Genomic DNA, 26,217 nt, shown 5'->3' with positions numbered 1-26,217 from the left:
GATAAAACTCCTGTTTCATTTTGTGTTTTATTTCCAAATACATCTGCCTAATATAGTTTTTTTTTTATTTCCAAGTTCTAACAAATAGAATTCTCACTTAAATTTTTAAAAAGATTGACATGAGTCTAGATGTGCATCCCTTTAAAAATAAACATTACTGTTCGAAATTATTGTTAAAAGTTGCAGCATAAAATCATTTTAACACAATAATTGATATTAGCAAACAATGACAAAAAGAGCTGCACCATGAGAAAACCAACATAGTTAACAGTTTCTCTAATTGCAATTTGCTTTGAAAGCGAACAGTATGGATACTGACCAGACTGCGCGGATCCACGCTGGTCGCAAATGCACTATGTTGGTTTTCTCACGGTGCGGCTCATGTTTGTGATGAAAACACTCTTAGATGGAATCACAACAGTGTTTTTATAGAAAACTAGAAAGAGGTACCTAGAGAATTTATTTAATCACAACCGGAAAACGCACATTTCGTACATTCATGATCCATATTCATCAAAGTACTGATTATAGACTTGACCCTTAAAATCACACATAGTCTATATACCTTTGCCCTTGCCAGAGCCAGTATCACTCAAAGGCACCGCTCTCCCACTTATTAACCTATACATATTTTATGCTCATAAAGGAAAATATGGCAGCCACATTTTAGTCAAGGGAATTATGAGCATTTAATGAACAATAAATTTGTACAAATTTACTATAACATATGGTGATTTAAAAAGCCATAACGGGAGGTAATCAACAGAACCTTTACTATTTTCATCAATATTTAAACTATTGACAAATATTAGAAATAAAATGTAAAAAGAAATTAATATATTCTATGTTCATAACGCAAAATATGGCAGCAACATTTTAGTCAAGGAAATTATGAGCCTTTAAGGAACAATAAATTTGTTCAAATTTGCTATAACATACATGGTGCTTTAAAAAGCCATAATGGGAGGTAATCAATTAAACTTTTACTTTGTTCATCAATATTCAAACTAAGGTATATATTAGAAATAAAATGTAACAATAATTTAATATATTCTATGCTCATAACGGGATATATGGCAACCACATTTTAGTCAAGGGAATTATAAGCTTTTAAAACCTGGAGCAAATTGAAACTTTAATATTTTAAAGGTCAAGACTAAATTTGAGACTAGGAATTCAAACGCTGATGAATATGTGGTTTGGTCAGTGAATGATAAACATTTACACATGAGATACTCATTTACAAATGGGATACACATTTACACATGAAAGTTAACATACGTATTTTGGGATATCATGAATTTCTAAAACACACATACACATTTTGATAATATTTACATAACCACATAATTATGTACTTGAATGACTATTTTCAATATTACTACATTTAAATAAAAAAGCTTAAAGAACAGTTCTTAATGGCATAATTCGCAACCAAGCAAAAAACAAAAAACATTATAGTAGATCCAGTTTGATATTACCCAAACGTACACGTGCAAAGGGTGTATGCACTTTTGAAACTAACAAATGACAATATAGGATTTTCACATTTTCTTTGTTTTTCCGTTGGCTCCATAGTTAAGTATAGCAACATTTCGCAGATGGTTTCCTATAACATAACATCGACTTTTATAAGCGTTGCATGTGAAATTAAGCTTTTCATGTAAAGTAACATTAAGCTTTTCAAGTAACATTAAGCCTTTTTGTGATCCAAATGAGCATCGTTTCTCTCAATACTCGACAAAGATGTCCACTAATCAGCTAGTATACATCGGGCATACGAACTTTGTGTTTTGTTCATCATTTGCGTTGCAAATGTATTTACGGAATCCTGTTTAGCTCATGTCGTGTGTCGTCCGTCGTGATTTAGATTGACGCACGACGCGCGACATGACGCACAATAGTACGACACGACGCACTGCAATACGACACGACAAGGGATATGAGCTAAACTGAATTCCGTAGATATTAAATGGGCTTGCGAGATGGACCTTATCAATTATGCCAACAGTATATTTTTCAGCAGATAATTATGTATATAAATATATTCTAATTCTTATATATCCAGGCACATAAAAATCATAAAGTATAAAGTAATGAAACAAATACATGTAACCTATGACTATGAACTACAAAATAACAAGACACTTTCTGTTGAGAAATAAGTTCAAGAAACATTTAAATAAATATATATTATATTATTGATAATGTGAAACTAAATTTTATCTATTTTTGGCTGTTCTCATGGAATCACCGGAACAAATACTTTAAAGATTTGGCATGTAAGCAATACATTTTCCTAAATACCAATTTACCTACTGATGAAATAAATGCATGTTTTTGTGTGTTGATAAATGTAGAGACAGACTGGTCGTGATAATATGGCATGTCTTGGTCAAATCTCGGTCCAACTATATTTGTTTATGATTATTTATTTGTAAATTTTTATTCTCATATAATGTTTCAGTGCGTTTAATAATATGCCCTGTATGTTTTGCAAATTATTCTACATAAAAGATAAACTGCCTAATATTTCGCATGCATTTCAGCGTAGTTTGTTTTTGATGTCATTATGCATATTAAATGTACAGAGGTCCCTTCCTGCTAATCAGTACAGTCACTTGTATTTCTAACCACGAAAAAGCCGTGGTAGATGCGGTAAAACGCCTCTCCAAGCCGCCTCGAACTGTAACTTCGTTCATTTGTTTAAACCTTATTACTTTGAAACACCAAACGCTTCTAGATCCACAGATGCTTCTAGATCACTTGGCGCTTCCACATCAACAGACGCTTCTAACAGACGCTTCTAGATCGATAGACGCTTCCATATCAATAGCAGCTTCTAAATAAATGTCAGACCTTCTAGATCAATGCACGCTTCTAGACCAATAGACGTTACTCTCAAACTAACCCTTGTCAAAATTGTTTGTACCCCTTAATACAGCTGCGTTGTTACTGTCACTATCACGTGACCATAGAATCGTTTAAAATGTCAGTGGCTCTATTTAGACTAAGGACAAGTAATGAAATTTGTTCGTTGAGATGCTCTTTAATTTCCGTTTTATTGAAATTTGAATGCACACTCCAATAGATACCAGGAAATGTTATTTCTTTCTTCAGGTCCAGTGGATCTGGTGCCAAAAGAATGTTTCTGAAATATACAAATGTTATTAACAAACTATGACGTTTATTTCATCGAACTTTCTTTAAAGACTACATTCATTTTTATCGTATTTTCTTCCATAAAGCAACATTTATTTACGAATGGACATCAATACTGAACAACATAACACGAACAAATGTGGATGGAATATAAGCATTGTATATTAAAGGACAAAAACAGGTCAAATAAAAGCTTAAGTATAAGACGCATTTAAACCACTCGTTCATTTAGAATCAGAAAAAGAATCTCGGTTAAATTCGCCTGATTGTAATACTCAAAATTAAAAATTCAACTGCGGTTTGGCAATTAAGAATTTGCATGTAGGTACGAGGGTATTTCAGTCCTACCTGTAATGCTTGTTTCCAGGAAGACCAACATCCGATATAAATGCTCTAGACAAATGTATCAATTTGTTATTTAAGATATAAAGGTCGAATTCACTGTAAATAAAGAAGAACAAGAGTGTTAATACAACATAAATACAATGTCAATCCATAACGTAATCTTTCCACAGGTCATGAAAACTAAATACAAATAAATATGACAAAACAATTCAATTAAACTTGGGCCCAACAAACTGAAACCGTCTTCCAACCATTTAAGCATAATACTACTGATGTACCCGCTTACGTCTTAATTGCACTACTAGTATGTTACCAGACATATCAAGGTTCTGCAGTGGATCACCAAACCACTGCAATATATGGTAAAAACATACAACATCTTTATCAACAACCTACCTAAAACATATTTCCCGTACTGTCCCGTACGACTGGATACCTAAACATTCTCAAAACCTTATTCCATTTTAAAAAGAGAACGCCACTTGTAAAGAAATAAAGATAAACAATTGCTAAAGGCTACGTTAATCCTAGTTACTAGTATGTGAATTTTAAATACTGGGATATTACTGCAAATGCTTCAAAACGAAGTTATGTAACATTTCTTTGAAAATGTTGAGTTTTTACAGGCGTTGAACTGTCCCAAAGTGTGGCCCCTTAATGCCGTCCTTTTTCGAAATTCAATGCATGTATCAGTAAATGGACAGTTGTTTTGTAGAGTTATGTACATGTTTCATACGCTGTTCAATGTTCAAGATCTTATCTTAAAACATGTACTGTATATTTAAGAATGTTCTGAATAAAACACTACGGTCCTCATATAGCTTAGGACAATAATGACATCGCTAAAGATGATAACAAATGATAAAACTGTAGAGTTACCTGAAGTTAGACCGGTCGATGTTATTTATTTTGTGCTTAAGATTAGTAGCTGCATTACTGAATCTTTCAATAGCATCTACGCAAAAGTGGGCAGTATCTGTAAGTATTCAAAATATATCAATAAGAACGTTCATGTCTTAGAAAACAGGTTTTATGGGGTACCCGTTATTATATATAATACGTAAAACATAAATTTGCATGTAATTAGAACTGTTTGTATGTTTGTTTGTTTGTTTGTTTTGGGTTTAACGCCGTTTTTCAACAGTATTTCAGTCATGTAACGGCGGGCAGTTAACCAGTTAACCAAATGTTCTCCGCAAGTAACTGCCAACTTCCCAACATGAATCAGAGGTGGAGGACGAATGATAACAGACACAATCTCTTTTATCAAATCGTCACGGAGAACATACGTCCCGCCCGAGGATCGAACTCACGACCCCACGATCCGTAGACCGACGCTCTCCCTATTGAGCTAAACGGGCGGGTGGAATTAGAACTGTGACAAAAGCTTTGACATACATGATTAGATAAATTATCATAAATTTTGTAAACAAGTTTCGTTCCATTTGTGAAATAGATATTGCAAGCCCATTTCTTTCTGGCCAAACAAGCACTTTATTTAAAAATCAGATCTGTAGTTTTATGTGTTTACATTATTGAAATGATGTGAAACGAAACTTTTCTCTATTTTGAATACGAGTTTATTCACATGTAATATATATAATGTTTCATTAGGTAATATTAAATAAATCAACAATTTATTTAACAGAAATCTATTTGTTATATAAAATGTTGTTACCTATTGTAATACCCATAGACATCAAAGCCGTAGTCATTTCGTTAACAACTTTCTTCCCACTTTCAACAAAGTTTATAAAACTCTGTAAATCAAATGGCAAAATCGCTGAATCGGACAACCTCAAAATAACATCTGAAAGAACTTTTGTCATTGTAATATGGAGTGTATAATTTGGATCTATAAACTTTTCTACGTAGTCTTTGGTGTCCTCTAGAGCTCCAACTGCCGGGTATGTGCTTAAGAATGGATACATCTGAAAAAAAAAGAAATCGAGTACATCTTGACAAACTGAACAGATGCTTAGAGGTATGGTCATTTAATCATAAACAATAATTGCATTTTAGAGAGGTTTCAACAAGCTCTTTTACGTTTGAATACTTGGATTTTTTTTGCCATTTCAAAAACTCTGGTCGGGAACAGCTTTTTGGATATTCGGTCGTCTCATCGGCAAATAAAATTTCATAACACACAATCAATTTTAAATGTTGCTTAATATAGTACTATTAAATAACGTCAGTTAATGAATCTGACCTAAACTTTCCAAAGAAAAATAGACAATTATGCATAATAAAAGTGAGAATTAAAATCCCTTGGACTGATCTTATTTGAACAACTTACTGTTTCATTGAATGTATACTGAGGAAACAATATTGGAACACCAACTCTGTACACAAAAGGGGCGTGGTCACTGTCATCTCCTATTGATTTAAATCTGCAAAATAAAACACATTAAAATCGTCTAATACACATTTTTCGTCAAATGCACAGATATTCAAATATAAACATGTTTAACACGTGCCTGCGTGAAATGTATCCGATGGAATAAATTATTAGGCATTAATACATAACCGACAAAAAGCTTGTGATCAGCAAGTATAAAGCAAAATAATTTTGGCAAATTCTAATTATCAAATAATAATCTCAAACGTTTTGTTAAAACGTTTTGAATGAAGTAAAGTATCAGGAGTAAAACTAACACCATTAAATTAACATACAGATTAAATTAAGCATAAAAATTAGTTCTAAAACGAAAGTATTTTAATTACTTTGGCATATTATTTTCTCCAGGAAAACTTTTCATCCACTGGCTGTATATTGTTGACAGTTTTGTGCACCACTGCTTATTTGAACAGTTCAGTTGTACCGTCTGTGTGGCTTCCACAATCGTGGAAAATAATAGTGGGCTGGCACTTGCTGCAAAGCTGTAATTACCTATATAAGAGTACATTGAGAGTTTAATTACGAAGACATTTGCATTAGGACATTAACAATTTTATACTCCATCAGGTATACAGATAATAATAATGCTTAGATCATTAAGAAATTAATACAATTAAAACAATTAATAAAGACAATGTCAGTCTTATATTTGTTAAAATTTATTGGGACAACACGTTTCCTTTTGGAATAAAATATACTAAATTTCTTGTATTTTTCTTTCTACACTTCGATATTTTTGACCTGCAAGATAGCTAAGTTGTCTATCAATGAATGAAGATATATATATTCCATCACTGACCTTCACTTAATATTGAACATAGAACCACAGGAAAACTATGGAAATTACCTTGGATTAAAGCATCTAAGTTTATGTAGGCCACAGCACCTGCTGTAAGCTGTTGTTCGTGTTCCTGTAATATAACAGACAATAAAATACAGTATAAATATTCTAGATATCTTATAGATAAATAAAATAATAATACAGACGTTATTTCGCTTTTGTAGTGTACATAAAAAACGTTTCTGACATGTTTCTTTTATGACTTTTACACGTTCTAGATAAAACGAAAGCAAATACCATAAATGAAATGGTTGGAAGATATATTACACTGTGTTATGATAAAGAAATAAACTATTAAGAACCAGGTGTATATTTATGACGAGGTATGTTTCAGATTCTCTAATTAAATAATATTTCCATCAACCTGAATCACATGATAAGTACACACAAAAGATATTCTCCACCTGTAATTTTTTCTTGTTCGTGTTCCGATTCTCACGTACATGTATCACTCATTATTGTTAAAAGCTATCTTTCCATGTCATTCCTTAATTCTAAATATTTTCAATTTTCTTATTTTCCAATATAATTATGTAGGACATCTTTATCTATTGATATCTCGCATCCATCAGAACTTTTCAAACACAGTAAATTATATGGTTTGTATGCGAACATGATTTTTTTTTGTTTTACAGAAATATACATAATATAGATAGTTTGTGATTACAAAATTTCACGATGTCCACGAAGATTTGCAGACAGTTTGAGATTGTAATTATTTACAACGTTCAGGAAAATATGTAGATGGTTTTAGATGTAATATATTATGCTGACGTAGCTGGCTTCATGCTGCAAAATTGTATGACGTTCATAAAAATAGGTGGTCTGAAATAACAACAAAGATCAGGACGTTCACAAAATAGAAATGCCATACAGACAAATCTAAGAACATAACTGAGGACAACAAAATCAATTTTCTCTGCAGAGGTAAACCAAAGTGTTAAGTGTTGATTTTGAGAAATTTAGATTCCAATAAAACATTATAGGAGAATAAAAAACTCGGGAAAAAAACACACAAAGTACCCACTTGTACCCATTCATAAGCACCGATATTGCCGTATTTGGATGCGTCCCATAATGCAAATATGATAGTCCGTCGGGGTCTCCATCCTGCCAATATACATGCAAAGCGATACATAATTATGTAATTGATATAGTATACAAAATATTAATCTAAATACGTCTTCGGCAATATCATTATATATACAGCTTATATCATATACAATATAGAAATATAAAACAGTATGTCTTTGACACTATATCTATAAAGAGATAATACTATAAATATACAATATATGAATATTATATTATAATTAAACACTATATGAATAATATAGCGATTTGAGTTATTTGTAATACCACTATATATATAACTGATATTATATATGAAATATATACACAACGCGACATATTTTGATTATCATTACATACAACTTACATTATATTTAATTCATATAATATTACTATATATCGTTTATATCTTATACATTATATAAGTGTCAAAGCAATATGTCTCTGGCTCTATCATTTGAAATAGCATTTCTAATCTGATCACAATATATAAAGTAAGAAGTAGTTTTTTAGGAATACCACTATATGCAGCTAACATTTTATACTTTTATATTACACACAGATTACATGTTATACAATATATATAATTATATATATAATAGTATAATAGCGACGCGACCGTTCACGAAGAAAGTAATATTACATGTTTTTAACCAATTTGAAATGGTTTAATAAAAACCACTGTGCAAGAGCACTAGACAAAAAAATTGATATACCTTTTCCAATATGGTAAGCAAATGTCCTCGCTAGTTCTTGAATCACTGTGTATCCTGTCCCCGAATCGACCCCTCCTTGTATCCACGAGTCAATATGGGAACCAATAATGACATATTTGTCTGAATAGGACACAATTTTGTCAAAACAAAAATAACTGCAATATACATTTGAATATAATATCGTTTCAAAAACAGTTCATTTAATGCAACTAAATGGTGTAGTTAGCATATACGACGTATTCTTAAAAAATGTCAATATTTTCTTCCTTAAAATATTTTTTTTAGAAGTGAATAAAAATTCTTTTCAGATTGATTTATTTCTGACTTAATTATATGTACGTAGAGATTGAATGCAGGCAGAAACATAAACGGACAAACTGTGTAGAGAATGCAGACAATGTAAACATATAAGCTTCAAGTGATAAATTGTAACATATCAAACACATACCTGATTCGTAATGTCCCTTCACCACTGCCAGAATATTTGAAATAAGTCTCTCTTGGATCATGTTTTCTACTTGTAGTGTCACTTTCCTGAAATAAAACTCAACAGTTTTAAAAAGCACATTTACATATCCTGCTGATTTTTAAGATTGTCTGGTAAACCATAGGTCGGTTTATTAAATAAAGATATCTAAAACACCCTCACCAACTGTTACACAGACTTTAAACAGCTGAAAGAATCCAAAAAGTATTACAGCTTTCAATGCCTCTAAATAGTAAGGAAACGATAGTTATGGGTAAATATCAAGTTATTTACCTGTCGTCTGTGTAGCCAGGGCCAAGCCTGTATGTGATGTTCAGGCCACCGAACCATTCGTTCTTCACGACTGGACCAGCCATATCGCTTAAAAATAAAGGATATATACAAAGCTAACCAAAACCTGTATCAGATTCTAAACAGAGATGCACGTATGAACTTTAACGCAATCGTACTCTCTCCTCTATTGTTGCAAAATCTATAAAATATGACTCTAGAAACATATTTATTGTCTTTTCTATTTTATTTTATATTCTGAGCACTGTATGGAATTACTGTGTATCACATGCTAGCCAAGTTGATGAAGTAGTCAAATGTGTTACAACATTATGGAATTTCATGTAATAATGTATATCAATATTTTATACGATGCTAATGCGGTGGACAACATAACCATTAAAGAATTGAGATTGCAGAACACAATATTGCTGGAATATTTGTTATGTTTTACGTCACATTGACACAACTTTAGTTCATACATGTATATCGACAGTCCAGCTTCTAGTGGTGGAGGAATACCCCAGTCCTTAGTAGAACCACCGACTTTCCATAAGTCAACTTGATGGCTTCCGTACATGTAAAATTATACACCCAAGCTAGGGTAAGTGATTTTTCAGAAATCTTAAACACTTGGTCACAGAGACGCGACCGAAGATCACCATACAGACAAAAAGGAAATAGTTAGTTTGTCTGAATAGAAACAAAATAGCTTAAGCCCCAGGCAAAACAGAAAAGACTCTTTGTTCTTGTAAAAAGAAAGTATTTACTTGAATATAGCTCTTTTGTATTAGTTTTCAGGAAAAAATGAAATGAGCCGTGCCATGAGAAAACCAACATAGTGGGTGTGCGACCAGCATGAATCCAGACCAGCCTGCGCATCCGCGCAGTCTGGTCAGGATCCATACTGTTCGCTAACAGTTTCTCCAATTAAAATAGGCTTTAAAAGCGAACAGCATGGAGCCTGACCAGACTGCGCGGATGCGCAGGCTGGTCTGGATCCATGCTGGTCGCACACCCACTATGTTGGTTTTCTCATGGCGCGGCTCAAATAGACAGCTTTCAGACAGAAGTGATTCATGCCAGAGACAAATAGCTGGTCTTAAAGAAGAAAGCGCAGATAGCTACCCATTAAAGCAAACAACATGGGAAGTGTTTTATCTTACAGGTATAATTACCTTAGAAGAAATTGGGCGTCTTCGTATCTAACAGGCTGGACTGGTATCTTTGGAAAGTGTGACCTGGCCTCTGACTTATGATGAACTCCCGCTAATAAAATAGAAATTATTATATGACTTATGATGAACTCTCGCTAATAAAACAGAAATATTTATTTGACTTACGATAATTAATTATTTGACTTATGATGAACCTCCGCTAATAAAATAGAAATAATTGTTTGACTTATAATGAACTCTCGCTAGAAAAACAGAAATACTTATTTGACTTATGATGAACTCCCGCTAATAAAATAGAAATATTCATTTGACTTACAATGAACACCCGCTAATAAAATAGAAATAATTATACACGTTACTCATGCTACCTAATGTTAGTTTAATATGAATTGATAAACAGTGTTTTATCTACCAAAGCAAAAGACATTTGTATACAAAAAAGTTCATTCTTCTCCATCCCAATCACGTTTTGCGTCTCTGGAATGTCTTGAAGACATATCTTTAAGATATGTCTGATTATAAATAAAAAAATAACCTATATCAAATGAATTATTCTTTTAATGTTAGGATGCAGAGCACAAAAGACGCATGATAAGCAACTAGAACGCAATGTATCATTGATGATGCATTATGCTTCAGATTTACTTTAGAGTTAAATGTTTTATCAAATTTTAGTTGATCAAAAGTCAAACCCATTTAAGTTAAGAGTTAAAAAGAAGGTACAAGATTCTTACTGATGGAGGAATAATCAGGCGTTGATGGATCACCAAGAAGGTTATACCGGACATGTGACAGCTGTACGGCCCAGCCAGGTAACCACCAACTATCCGGATATACCGTAGTCTGGTTGTTGGCGTAGTCTGCAGGATCAGAATAAAGTATAACACCTGCCGCGCCGTACTGTTCCGCATTCTTAACCTTTGAAAAAGAAGCATTATCTACGTATGACAAACTATTCGTGTATGTACATGCATAACAAAAGCATACAGTTGACACAGTAGAGGCAATTATAACAGATACTCTTTTAAAAATAACCTCCCTTTATCACTTAAATCGTAATCATATGCAAGTAAAATGCTGGGTAGTATGATATATGTAGCAGTTTTAAAAGCAATTAAAAGATTGAATAATCTTTTTTTAACAGAATAGAAATTAAAAAAAAAACTGGCACAAAAATTACAATTATTCATTCACAAAAAGAAAAACAGGCTTATGGAACGCGTCCTTAAGGTATCCGAGCCACAAATAGATAAACTTCGATGCCTAGTGACCCCATGTGTTTTGGTTTCATTTGAAAGAGTTGTGTCAGCTGAAGAAGAATTACTAAATAAAATGACCATAAATAATATGCAAAAATCATTATAGCCAAGTTGATAAATCAAAGGATTTCTTTTGAAGTATCATTGAAGACTATAAGGTATAAAAAATTCTATAACATTATTTTCATGTAATTTATATTATCTTTTTCATTAGACAATACACTTTCAAAGGATACCAAAATTATATGAGCTTACCAGGCATCAATATTTGATATATTTTTATAGCAATGCTATATAGAACTTCTTATTTGTGGATCGGATACCTTAAAGGACAAGAACGGCCTGACAATGAGTTAACTTTATATGAAAGCCATCTGCAAACCTTTCATCACGCTGAAAGATTTTTTTTTAATCGGACCATTAATTAAAAATGATATGGCAGTTTGAAAATTAATAAAGTGGCTTATCATGGAGGCTGCCATTTTAGTGTGTTTATGACGTCATTTACACACTGCTGAATTCTTTATTTAGCAAATATAACCTTTAAACTTGGTTAGTTTAATATGTTTCTAGAGTGAAAGATGTAAAACATGGTAATTTCTTTCATTGTATCTGGAAAAAGTAAAGAAATTATTCTACAGAAATAAGTAAATACAGTTCAAATATGTATTTAGAAATTCAATAAATCCGTCATTTCTTTTTTTGTTGCCATAGAAACAAAATGGTCGCCATTTTAATAAAATATTTAAATGCTTATAACTTTTTTATTCTTAAACCGATTATGAAAATTCTTTCACTTCTTTAAATGATATAAATGATATAAGAAATCCCAGCAGATGGATTTAACATGAAAACAACATTTCCTTTCCCTTTAATGTCTTTAAGAAATACCTTATTATGTCTATATAAATGCCCATGTAATGTGGTGTTATAACAAATACGAGTTTGTCTCAAAGCAAATTTACGTAATTGAAAACACATAACCAGAATGAATATACATTAAAGATGTACTATGCTCAATTTTAATGAAATAATTTTATCATTAAAGATTAGTCTCTATCAAGAAAATCATCAAATACATTGTATATGTAACTTGGCTTCATATATTTTTGTAACTAAATTGATGTATATCTACAACTGGAACTAACTTACACCTTGCAACTGTTATTTGTTAAAAAGTATAGATCAGCAGTGTGCACACTATTTTACTTAAACATGTATTACAGTACATTTCGTTAAACCTAACACAGAGTACTAGTTATACACACAAACTGTAAAGTAATTGTTCATCAAATATTATTTTTGAACAGAATGTAGCTTTAAGATTTATATATGTGCAAGCTGAAATGATATAAAATAAAACGATTTAAAAGCGAGCATTAAGAATAAATACCTTACTTGCTGGGTGAATACGGCCATATCTGACAATCAGTAAAGAATCTTTGATCGCTATCTTGTTGTCCCTCAAAGTTTTCAGGTCACCAGGCCGTCCGTAGTGCCCATACACAACCTTGGTCTGAAAATGTAAATTGTATACATACATGTGTGTAAATTGTGCTAATAGGTAAATTAGTTTGTAGAAGATTGTCTATAGGTCATCTGCCATCTGTTCCGAAATGTTCATTTTATTTAGCATCCGTGTTAGCCTACAAAAGGTCTATGGTTCCACCCAGGCGTTCCAAGTTTGTAATAAGTTCCGAAAGAGCAGCCTAGGGTCTTCCTCTGCTACCAAAGCTAGCGAGTCGCCATGTTAACCGAAGATTATATTACACTCTAAAGTAATTCTGTAATTCGCTATCCTGAATTTCTTAACAGTTGTTTAGGAATATTTGGCGCATGAAATATTTTCAATTTCAACTCTGGCAGCTATATTTTTGGTTATTTTGAAAACAATCCTAGTGGAACATATATAAAAATTAAACCAGTAGTTAAGGTAATTTGACTTTTATCTCTTTCTATCACTTTTTGTTGAATCAGAGTAATATGAACAATCTCTGACAAGGGTCACCGAAGAAAAAGTTTGTAATCGGGCCATCATTTTCTTACAAGAATGTTTACCATACACACAAGAAAAAGGGACTATACATACTTTAGGCTATGTGGTTTTGACAAGCAGTCTCACTGAAACATTCTTAGCAGAGTGGCATATTCGCGTAAAATTATATGAAAATCGGACGATCAGTTTTTGACAAGCAGAATTTTTGAGGTTCCACTATTTTCAAACGGCTTCTCTAGCTGCCCTATTTCATGACGAACTAAAGGCATTTAAACACTCTTCTTAGCGGGTTAGCAAAGAAATAGTTTTGACATTGTCAAGAAAGTTTTTCGTCATTTTCTTGAACGTTGCCAAGAAAAAGAAAGAGTTATACATGGAATGGCGTTCTTTGAACAGGGTTGGAAGAGGATCAGACAAGAAACATCCATTAAAAATTTCATCAAAGTCTACATAAAACTTTACTGATAAAATATCAATATAGAAAATAGTAACGCCAACAAATAGACGTACGACGGGTAGAGAGTGATCACAATAGCTCACAATGAGCACTCTGGTCTTCTAGTGAGCTATAACTTAAGACGTCATTACGGAAACCTGTCCCTTGAAATTCTAAAATCAAAAAGTAACCTTACCGTCGTCACTTTTCCGGATGGAGAGTAAGCGCTGAATGGTAAATACTCTGGATGAGAACTAGATGTGTTGTACTGACTGTGGAAAATGAGTGTGCCATTCGCCGTTTGCACCGTGACAAGGTTGGCGTTCATGTTTGTGCTGAAAAGAAAGAAAACAGTGATAACTTTCATTGCCAGGATTCTCTTCTTCCCTACATGTTGCAGTTTCACTTATAGTGAGTTATCATCTTAACCCTAAGCCTGCTAAATTTCTAAAATGGACTGGTCCATCATTAAATTTGGGCCTTACCACATATCATTCAAAGGGATTTTAACGAAAAATTAACTGACTGAATAGCCAACAGTGCAGACGATCAGCCTGACGTCCGTGCAGGCTGATCTTGATCTGCACTGGTCACAAATGCAGAATCACTTGCCGCCAGCAGTCTAAAGGATAAAACACAGATGTCCTGTAAAAGACGGTTAGAGCAGTAGGAACATTACAAGACTATGATTTCCTTTGCGAGTTCGGTCCACACTGGCACGGATTCCAACATAGCTATGCTTTCATACAGGCGGACATTTGATAAGGATGGAATCGAATGATCCGCTATATACATTTACGAGCATGCGTGCAATATCCGTGTATACAGTCTGTCAAGGGACAAGCAGGATTCTGTTTTACATGAACCAGGGTCCATATTTATCAACGTTTGGAACTTTAATCTTAGGGTTATTTTTTTTTATTCTTTGGTTGTTATTAAGCGCAGTTTGCAATGACACTTCGCACGAATATTCAGTCAAAATTTACAAGCAGCTCAGCAAATTTTCATTTGTTCAAACTACAAATGTAGTTGCAAACAAACTGAATATTGGTCGTTCTCGAGCCTACGTTTAAAATTTAGGTCTTCAAGTATTGAGAATACGAGTCAAGGACGAAAACTGTATGTAACATATTTGTTTGTCAGAATATCGTGCCGATATATATTGTTATGAGTACGTCATCTTCCATAAATAGATTAAAAACATATATGATATTGTAATCAGCCATGATTACCCATCCTGAAGAATAAAGTTTACCCCAAATACATAAAAAACCTATAGAAAATAACATATCTTAGATCTTTATATCTTGAGTTTCCTCATTACACCAAGAAAAAGATACTTATCTTTGTAATTTGTATTATACGTAAAAGCTAAAACGCACAAGTCACAATAAATAGCCTTAAATGTCTGCCGTTTCACATAGAAAACCTATTTTCTGTGAACAGAATCATAATCTATTTTTTTTATTTTGTACAAGGTGATCAGTTCTATATGAGCAATATTGTCTATAAGAGTATTTGCATAAAGCATGTATTTTTGAGACGTTTACACTTTTAAGATGTCACTCGACGTGTGTATGTATGATTTGTACGTGCGTATATTTCAAGATTAAAGTTATTGAATATTTTCTTTACTGACCTGTAAATATACACATTTTACAGATTAAATGAAACTTCAAACTGTGTTTAACTTGCCAGTCTTAATCTAAATGTTAGAAATTACTACAGGCAAGAAAGGTATACCAAATTGTATCATATATATGAAATTATATATATAATGGTACAAGGATAATAATCATATAACTTACAAGATATCTGAGCAAATGAAGACATATGAATAGGTCGGCAGCATGTTGTAACAAGTGGGTCATCCACCTGACTAATGCTTACCGTAAATGACCTGATAGTAACCAATCTGACCTAGATTTAATAAAACGAGCCAAATATCAAACAAAGCGGAGATGTTAAAATCAAACATTCATTCTGAACAAGCGTCATTAAGACTGTGTCAAAATTGTGACCTTTGGAGTGTACCCAGTAGAACAGAATTATTGACAAGGGCAGACGGACGGACGGACGGAGACGATAGACGACGTTTACACTAGTGGTACACTGCCCACTTCAATCTTCTTATTATAGACAATAATACAAGAAAATGCTTAACTTGAATCCCAATATATGAGCCTCAATCTTCTTATTGTAGAAGCTAAGCCAAACAAATCAGTATGCATGGACATAAAAGAAAAAGCCCACTTGACTCCCACCTTATATGAGAATGAAGTTTTAGTGATTAAAGCTAAATCACACAAATCACAATTAATACTCTCAAACGTCTGTGGCCTTGTGACAGAATGACTGTTACTGGGAATTATATCTTAATTTGTTTGTCTACATAGTTTAGATTGCGACCTAGACATTTAAGGAAAGACAGACAAATAAATGACTTGACAAAATCATCCACAAAACTGTGTTTATTGACTTGAAAAATTTGAATAAGACGTGCAGTTATTATCTGACAGTCGATATAAGTCACTGCACAATATAGAAGAAATAGTTCTTGTTCTTGAGTGCTCGCTACCTCGAAATTCCGACTTTTTCGAAAACATACATTTACCAGTCCCTTTAAAGTCGACACAATACTGCGACTTCGTTTAAGTCGAAGGGAATTGGAAGTTTCTGCGTATTAACATATCGATGTGTCGAAGTAAAAGTTAGTTGCATTGGTTGCAAAAATAAAGTAGATATAAACTGTTAAAGGGCTTTTCAAAAATGTTTAGCATTCATACAATTTATATATACAGTCATAGTCATGCAAACCTGTACATGTACATGCGGTTACAGCAAGCTTAAGATTACAAAGCTTATATAAGTTTTGTTTTAAGACCTAAATAACGTGAAAAACTATTTACAGATATGAAATTCCTAAATCGCTTTAATTTAACCAACTGACTTAGGAAACAGAGTAATGTTCGTTTTTTGATGATTTGTTACAGACCAATGGAAGCCAAACAATAACGCCGAAAGAATTTTTAAAATCGGATAACTATTGAAACCAATATGGCAGTTTGAAATATTAGAAAATGACTGATCATGGAGGCAGCCAGTTTAGTGTGTTTATGACATCATTTACACACTGCTTAGTACTTTATTTCGCAAATAACCTTTTAAATAGATTAATTTCATATGAGGTTTTAGTGTAAAATGTAAAACATGGTATTTTCTTTCATTATAGCTTGAAAAATTAGAGAAATTGTTTTACAGAAATAAGTAAATACAGTTGAGTTCAAACATGTATCTTGGCATACAGACACTAAATAGAAAAATGGTGCGAAAAAATGGTATAATGGCGGACACAAATAGTCCTCAGATTTTTTGCTCTGTAGAGCTATTTTCCTTATTTTCTTTGCAATTTCTTCGCTAAAATCACATGACAGATCTACGCTTGACATGTAGGTAGCATTTTCATAATGAAATAACAACATGACAAATATTTTCAAGGAAACTTAGATCATGCACCACCAGTATAATTTGGGGTCTCATTTTTTAACTGATTTTGCAGTTTGTGTGTTTGACTGAAATTATTTTTCTTGCATCAAACATGACCCCCACTTTTCTTTTGATTTTTAGTTAGCACTAACAATATTCTTCAAGAAAATGTAAGTTACAGAAATCTAAAATGGGTCCTGATGTGTGCTGCGGTCATTGGAAATAGGTCAATTTTATATAGAATAAAGAACAACAACTATTTAGTGTGTTATAACCTCTAGAAATTTATTAAATCATCCATTTTGTTTTTGGTTGCCATGGAAACAAAATGGCCGTCACTTTGATCAAATATTTAAATGCTCATAACTTTCTCATTTTTAAGCCGATTTTGAAAATTCTTTCACTTCTTTAAATGATTTAAGAAATTCTAGCAGACGGAATTAACATAAGAACAACATTGCCTTCCCCTTTAAAGCAAGAATACCACAGCGTTTAAAACTACTTCTTAAGATAGATACTGGTTTTCAATTTGAAAATGTTAATTTCATGACGTTTTACCCTTAAAAAGGTATATAAATCTATTTGATATTTTAGGAGTGTTGTATTTTTTCCTTTTGTCATCTAAATATGTTTCAGCAAAATAGATAGAATATCAAATGCATGTCACTATCTTACCACATTGGTTGACATTCACAATATCTGCTAACCCATTCAAAAGCACGTGATGTCTGTATAGTGTATAACTTAATTAAAATTTGCCCTTACTGAACAGAAGTGCAGTTTTATGAACAAATTAGTAATTCGTTTTCCTATGTTATTCATTTGCGTGCTTTAACGCAATCTTATTAAAATAAGACAGGTTCATTTGTCGAAAGCACGTTTAATGAATTGGAAACCAGGAAATATAACGTTTACCCATAATCAAGCAGACGATAGCGCTGCCACACGTGAGCTATAATTTTAAAATAAAAAGAAAAAGTAATTAATTACTGCGTCTCCGAAAAAACAAAAAGTCAGTAATCGATATCTTCTCTAAAGACTCTAACTACATGTTAGTTTTTATAAAACTAAACCTTCTGCCAAATTACACTACACAATCAATGAACTGCATAAGAAATATTTGTACATTTGTTAAAAGCTGTGTATACAATATTTAAAATGGCCGTTGGGATATGCCTTTTTCTAAACAAAATATTTGTGTCTGTCTAGTACGTAGTTAGGCTGTTACTGTTCAATTAAGTTCATAGATCGATGACACCTTCCGAAACAATTACACAAAAGTAGACGATATCGTTACCAAACTGGAGACATTAGAATAAAACTACTAACAACGCATCCAGGAACGTTTCATCAATCTCACTAAGTCTTGAAAAGTGTTCAGTTTTCCTTCTACGATTAGTGATAAAACTGTTTATTTATATTTGAGAGCATGATACTATGTATTTTGCCATCGAAATATTTCTATAAAATGCTTCTTCCCCTTCCGTTTTGATTCGTCCATGTTTACAAACACGTTTGTTTATTTTATGGATTGTATGTATCACAATTGTTTGTTGTTTAAATTTGATGGCATTATTGTCAAAATTTCTCAGTTCTTAACAAAATAGATTATAATGTCTGGCAACTGCTATCAACGATTTCCAGATATAAAAAATAAAGTTTGCCCAAGATACATGAAAATACTTTCATAACAAAGCACACAAATAAAATCTCTATACATTGAATTTCCTCAGTAGACTGAGAAATAAAATACATTTATCTTTGCAATTCTCTCTCTTTGTCAAAACTTAATCGCATGAAACGTAATTAATAGCCGTCAGTGTCGGCAATTTCACAGTAAAATGCCTAGTTCTGCGAAAAGAAACACAGTTTTTTTTTCTCTACTAAAATATACATAAGATAACAAATACAATTTGGCATATTAAGACACGCAAATAGGCCAATAACATCTTCTAAAATCGATTTCACTAATTTGAAAGCGTGAAATGTATTATACAATTACAAACAATTAGACAAAAGCACAGTCTTCGGGGAATTATTTCGTCAAATAAAAAAAAGAAAAATACATAACCAATTTTTACTGAAACTTTAAACCATGTCATATATTTAGATTACTGTACAAGATTTTAAACCGAGGTTACAGGCCTCAACGTAAACGAAGTCCTTGTAGCGGGGACACGTGCTTTACGCGTTGTATGCAGAAGACTCAGGAAAGCTTCTCACTTCTCAGTGCTTAGTTTAAATTCCAATATATATGAGCCTCAATCTTCTTATTGTAGAACCCAAATCACATAAATCAGTATGTTGGACATACAAGAGAATGCTTAGTTTGAATCCCACTATATATGAGCCTCAATTTTATTATTGTAGAACCCAAATCACATAAAAAGTATGCTGCACATACAAGAGAATGCTTAGTTTGAATCCCGCTATATATATGAGCCTCAAGCTTCTTATTGTAGAACCCAAATTACGTAGTTTGAATCCCACTATATATGAGCCTCAATATTTTTATTGTAGACCCCAAATCACATGAATCAGTATGCTGCACATATAAGAGAATGCTTAGTTTGAATCCCGCTATAATTTTATGAGCCTCAATATTTTTATTGTAGAACCCAAATTCCATAAATCAGTATGTTTGACATACAAAAGAATGCTTAGTTTGAATCCCACTATATATGAGCCTCAATCTCCTTGTTGTAGAACCAAAATCACATAAACCAGTATGCTGGACATACAAGAGAATTCTATGCCCGCCCGCTTAGCTCAGTAGGTAGAGCGTCGGTCTACGGATCGTGGGGTCGTGAGTTCGATTCTCGGGCGGGGCGTATGTTCTCCGTGACTATTTGATAAACGACATTGTGTCTGAAATCATTAGTCCTCCACCTCTGATTCATGTGGGGAAGTTGGCAGTTACTTACGGAGAACAGGTTTGTACTGGTACAGAAACCAGGAACACTGGTTAGGTTAACTGCCCGCCGTTAAATGACTGAAATATTGTTGAAAAAACGGCGTTAAACAAAAAAAAAAAAAAAAAAAAAAAAAAAAAAAAAAAAAAAAAAAGAATTCTAAGTTTGAATCCCGCAATCTTCATATTGTAGAATCCAAATCACATAAATCAGTATGCTGGACATACAAGAGAATGCTTAGTTTGAATCCCGCTATATATAAGCCTCATTCTTCTTAATTTAAAACCCAAATCACACAAATCAGTATGCATGGACTTACAAGAAAGTGCCTAGCTAGAAACCCACCTTATAAGAGAATGGAGATATTTCCTCATTTTTTTTTGTAGAACCTAAGTCACACAAATCAGTATGCATGGACATACAAGAGAATACCTAGCTTGAATCCTCCATTATATAAGAAAGAAGATTCTTATTTTTGGAAGCTTAATCACAATGAATACTCTCAAGCGTATGTGGACTTGTGACATAATGATTGTTACTAGGAATAAGATCATCATTTGTTTGTCTACATAGTTTAGATTGCGACCTTGCATAAAATTACCGGACATTTAAGAAAACACAGACAAATAAATGGGTTGACAAAATCATCCAAAAACTGTGTTCAACGACTTGAAAACTTGGAATAAGATGTACAATTATAATCTCAGTCGATATCAGTCATTGAACAATATAGAAAGTCCTTGTTCTTGAAATGAGATTTATCTTGCTCGTTTTTTCGAAATTCTGACTATCTCGAAGGCATACACTTTCCAGTCCTGTCAAAATTCTGCCTTAATGGATAACCTTTTTTAAGTCGACATATAACTGCGATTTCGGTTAAGTCGAAGGGAATTGGAAGTTTCTGCGTATTAACATATCGATGTGTCGAAGTAAAGTTGTGTTGCTTTGGTTGCAAAAATAAAATAGATATAAACTTTTAAAGGGCTTTCCAAATGGTTTAGTATTCATAAAATTTATATACAAAAGTCTTAGTCATGCAAACATGTACATTTATCACATGTTTGACGTCGCGGGAGTGTAATAAAGCCATTAAATAATCAAAGCCTTGAGATGTCTGGTGGTTGCGGGTTTTGCTAGAGTCATTTTCATTTTAAATGCAAAACTATAAATATACATGTATAAGAAACAAATACTAATGTGCCTCATATCTAAGATAAACTCTGCCTGACCTTACATGAACAGCTGCAAGTCAGTGATGTAACCATGGGTTGGAATACCTAATCATTGACAGATCTTATATAATCTAAATGGCTAGTGTCAATGGATAGAGGAATAAGAACTACTTGACCATTGATAATTCATTCGCATTGTTCATGAATGGGACTACTTTGTGTAGCATATGAACATCCTTTGGATGTGATTTGGAATCAAATAAAGATACTACATGATTGTCAGAAATACACTTAACTTTGGTAGCGGGATAAACCCGCAACCAAAAATGATAATACACTAGTGTAATAAAGGTTTGACGTCGATGTCGTTTATAGCTTCGATACCAGTATAGGAGACGTTGGTCAAATTGATTTGTTTATATACAGTAAAAGAAAGTAGAATTTTTGATGTTTCGACAGGAAAGGCTAGCAGGTGATAAAAAGAATATTACATTTGTGACTTTCCACATTGACTTTATTAAACTCGTTGAATAAAATTGATAGAATGCTCGGCAAAGCCTCGCGTTTTATTATTTTATTCAACTCGTTTAATAAATTCAATATGAAAAGACACTCATGTAATATCCTCTATGTACATGAGGTTACAGCAAGATTAATATTACATAGTTTATATGAAATTTTTAATTGTCTTAAGTAAGGTTTGTTTTATTATCCAAATTACTCGAAAAAACTATTTTAAAGATATGAAATTCCTAAATCGCTTTAATTTCCTCAAATGACTTAGGCAACAGAGCAATGTTTGCATTTTGTTGATTTGTTAAAGCTGAAGTACCCACAAAAATCCACAGCGATTTGAAAATTCGTTTTACCCCTAATATATCATATAAGTCTAAAACCGGACACAATGTTGTTGATATATCGGAAAACAGATGAATAAAGATGCCTTTATTTTTTACATATTTAATAATTAGTTAGGCTGTTACTGTTCAATTAAGTTTATAGATCGATTTTATAATGCAACAAGAGCTGTCCGTAAGACAGCCAAGCTCGACTATTCGAAATATTGTCACAGAAGCAGGAAACTATTACCCAAAATGTTAAATATCAAAAGAGTTTTAAGTTCCGAAACGGGACATAATTTGACCAAAATGCATATTAGAGTTATGGGACTTGATGCTATCAACTAGTTTTATAACCCCGAAAAAACATGTTAAGTTTCAATTCCATATCTGCATTAGTTTTGGAGATAGCAACTTGCATGTAAAACTTTAACCAGAATTTTCTAAGTCCAAAAGGGGACATAATTTGCTCAAAATAAATGTTAAGAGTTATGGAACTTGACCCAGTGAGGTTGGTAACTGACCTAGAAAAAGAATAAATAAGTTTCAAATCTATATGCCTTTTAGTAATAGCTGTTTGTACTTGCACGCAAAACTTTAACCAGAATTTTCTAAGTCCAAAAGGGGGCATAATTTGGCTAAAATACATGTCAGAGTTATGGGACTTGATTCTATCAACTAGTTTTATAACCCCGAAGACACATGTGAAGTTTCAATTTAATATCTGCATTAGTTTTGGAGATAGTAACTTGCATGTAAAACTTTAACCAGGATTTTCTAAGTCCAAAAGGGGGCATAATTTGGCTAAAATACATGTCAGAGTTATAGGACTTGACCCAGTGAGGTAGGTAATTGATCTAGAAAAAGAAAAAATAAGTTTCAAATCTATATGCCTTTTAGTAATAGCTGTATGTACTTGCACGCAAAACTTTAACCAAAATTTTCTAAGTCCAAAAGGGGGCATAATTTGGCTAAAATGAAGGTCAGAGTTATGGGACTTGATTCTATCAACTAGTTTTATAACCCCGAAGATACATGTGAAGTTTCAATTTAATATCTGCATTAGTTTTGAGATAGTAACTTGCATGTAAAACTTTAACCAGGATTTTCTAAGTCCAAAAGGGGGCATAATTTGGCTAAAATACATGTCAGAGTTATAGGACTTGACCAGTGAGGTAGGTAATTGATCTAGAAAAAGAAAAAATAAGTTTCAAATCTATATGCCTTTTAGTAATAGCTGTATGTACTTGCACGCAAAACTTTAACCAAAATTTTCTAAGTCCAAAAGGGGGCATAATTTGGCTAAAATGAAGGTCAGAGTTATGGGACTTGGTGCTATCAACTAGTTTTATAACCCCGAAGACACATGTGAAGTTTCAATTCAATATCTGCATTAGTTTTGGAGATAGTAACTTGCATGTAAAACTTTAACCAGAATTTTCTAAGTCCAAAAGGGGGCATAATTTGCTCAAAATACATGTTAGAGTTATGGAACTTGACCTAGTGAGGTTGGTAATTGACCTAGAAAAAGAATAAATAAGTTTCAAAGCTATATGCCTTTAAATGATAGCTGTATGTACTTGCATGCAAAAACTTAACCAAGGTGTGACGCCGACGCCGACGCCGACGCCAGGGTGAGTAGAATAGCTAGACTATTCTTCGAATAGTCGAGCTAAAAATACACAAAAGCAGACAATATCATGATCAAACTGGAGACATAGGAATAAAACAGCTACAAGAAGAAAACAACTCATTTAGGAACTTTTCCTCAATTTCATACGGTCTCCATAAAAGTGGGATGCTGAACAGTATTAGTAAGATTCTTCATTTCCCAAAGACAAATCTGTCTATTCTATATAACAAAGTTATAAGCAAAGACGTCATTTCCCTATGGAACTAAGGTTGCCATAGAGGCAAGAAAAAAACTAAAATAGTACTCAGAATAAGCAAAGTGCTTTTGCTGTATATCTTCCCGTGTTATTTGGATGTACTAAGTAGTATGGAATGGACGGTGATGGTTTGATTAAACATTTTCAAATGTCATGCTGAAAGTAAGATATACATATGAACCTATATATTCAATTGAACTGTTATTTTCAAATGTTACTTTCTTTATTCGGAAAAGCAATAACTTACATAGCCTATTTTCTAGCATTTAAAGTCAGCAGGTTCGTAAAAAATGTCTGATTTTACATTCAAATTCAGGGTTTGACTTTTTCCAGTATCCTACTAGATATATGAGCAAACTGATACATATCAAGTGCCTATAACAAAAAGAACCAAACAGTTTTTGTTGACTCTCTGTAACTATGTCACTTTTCTTATTAGTGTACAGTTAGACCACTCTCAAACCGAGGTTACAGGCACGAACTTAAATTCAGGTTTGCTTTACAGATACTCTTGATTTACATAAATCAGAAAGCTTCCGCTGTTACGGACAAGACAGTCAGAATATAAGGTATTTTATAATCTAAAGCTTTGATTCCAATTATGGACTGATCAGGCAATTCTAAATGCAACAAAGAGTCTTTTGACAAAAATGTTAATTATAACCGCCATTTAATCTAAGAGAAATAAACAGTTTTTTTTCTGGTTTTGATTTCAAAATTAATTGCTTACATTTTCATATAGATGGATGCCTAGCTTCGTAAATGCTTCCATTCCACCTTCAGGATTTATCTGTACATTTTTCCTTTTTACGTAAAAGCTTAGACACACACATCACATCTAATAGTCTTAAGCATCTGTGATTTTGGATAAAAAGATGGTTTCTAGCAATCAAATCACAATTTGTTTGTCTACATAGTTCAATCGCGGCCTTACATAAAAGGGAAACTTGAGACAGGTTAATAGGTTGATCTTTATTGTCAAAATTGAGACAACGCTTTGAAAACACGGAATAAAATGTAAAATTATAGTCTATTAAGCGATATTAAGGTGTCACGGAAGCAACTACACTTTACTGAAAAAACATTCTGAACCTGATAAATTAGTCTTTGTTTCGTCTTTTTTTCTTAATCCAGACTGAAGTGTACACTGGTTTCCTAAAGCATTCTAAGACATCGTGATGTAAGGAACGTGTTCAAATCCCAATTTTAACTTAAACTGATTTTATAAGTGTTGATTTTATGTACTTTCAACTAGAAAAGACAATTTGCAGCATTATTTGTTAGCAAATTGCTTCGAAGCTGCCGCTTACTTCTCAAAACAAACTAAGAAAGATCATTATTATCGTAGTAAATAATGATTTGTTTGTCTGCATAGTTCGATTGTGGACTTGCATACATTTCACAGGAAGTTTGAGGAAACATTGGTTATTGTGGATCATGGAAGATTTGAAAACATAATTATAATTAATTAGACGATAGCACGGTTCCCTAGCTGACAATCTATTAAGAGTAGACGCTCTAGTCTTTTAAAAAATTAAAAATGCAGACATGGTATACCCAAACAGATTATAATGTCTGGCAATGGTTATCAACGATTTCCAGACACGAAGAATTAAGTCTGCCCCAGAAAAACTTTCATAACAAAGCACATACATAAAATGTTTATATATTGAATTTCCTCAGCAGACTGAGAAATAAATTATATTCATCTTTGCAATTCTTCCTCTTCATCAAAATTTAATCGCACAGAACTTAATTAA

At 32.8% G+C, this 26,217-nt stretch overlaps 1 protein-coding gene across 4 annotated transcripts in view; it reads right to left on the bottom strand.

Moving 5' to 3' along the window:
• Window positions 1–272: 272 nt before the first annotated feature.
• LOC123527538 (putative N-acetylated-alpha-linked acidic dipeptidase) overlaps window positions 273–26,217 on the bottom strand; it is a 301,496-nt gene continuing 275,551 nt past the window's right edge. For all 4 annotated transcript variants that reach the window (XM_045307054.2, XM_045307057.2, XM_045307056.2 and 1 more), the window contains exons 5-19: window positions 14,356–14,494; window positions 13,121–13,243; window positions 11,203–11,386; window positions 10,469–10,559; window positions 9,294–9,380; window positions 8,982–9,067; window positions 8,534–8,653; window positions 7,774–7,856; window positions 6,753–6,816; window positions 6,232–6,397; window positions 5,804–5,897; window positions 5,186–5,438; window positions 4,387–4,483; window positions 3,511–3,603; window positions 273–3,151 (exon numbers count right to left, since the gene is read on the bottom strand). In XM_045307054.2, the coding sequence (XP_045162989.2) occupies window positions 2,965–3,151; window positions 3,511–3,603; window positions 4,387–4,483; window positions 5,186–5,438; window positions 5,804–5,897; window positions 6,232–6,397; window positions 6,753–6,816; window positions 7,774–7,856; window positions 8,534–8,653; window positions 8,982–9,067; window positions 9,294–9,380; window positions 10,469–10,559; window positions 11,203–11,386; window positions 13,121–13,243; window positions 14,356–14,494 (1,867 nt within the window). In that variant the 3' untranslated portion in view covers window positions 273–2,964. The remainder of the gene's footprint in view (window positions 3,152–3,510; window positions 3,604–4,386; window positions 4,484–5,185; window positions 5,439–5,803; window positions 5,898–6,231; window positions 6,398–6,752; window positions 6,817–7,773; window positions 7,857–8,533; window positions 8,654–8,981; window positions 9,068–9,293; window positions 9,381–10,468; window positions 10,560–11,202; window positions 11,387–13,120; window positions 13,244–14,355; window positions 14,495–26,217) is intronic.

The sequence above is a fragment of the Mercenaria mercenaria genome, chromosome 14, assembly GCF_021730395.1.
Source record: "Mercenaria mercenaria strain notata chromosome 14, MADL_Memer_1, whole genome shotgun sequence".
In the NCBI taxonomy this organism is placed as follows: domain Eukaryota; kingdom Metazoa; phylum Mollusca; class Bivalvia; order Venerida; family Veneridae; genus Mercenaria; species Mercenaria mercenaria.
Note: the sequence above shows the minus strand (reverse complement) of the source record. Positions and strands in the feature narration are given on the sequence as shown.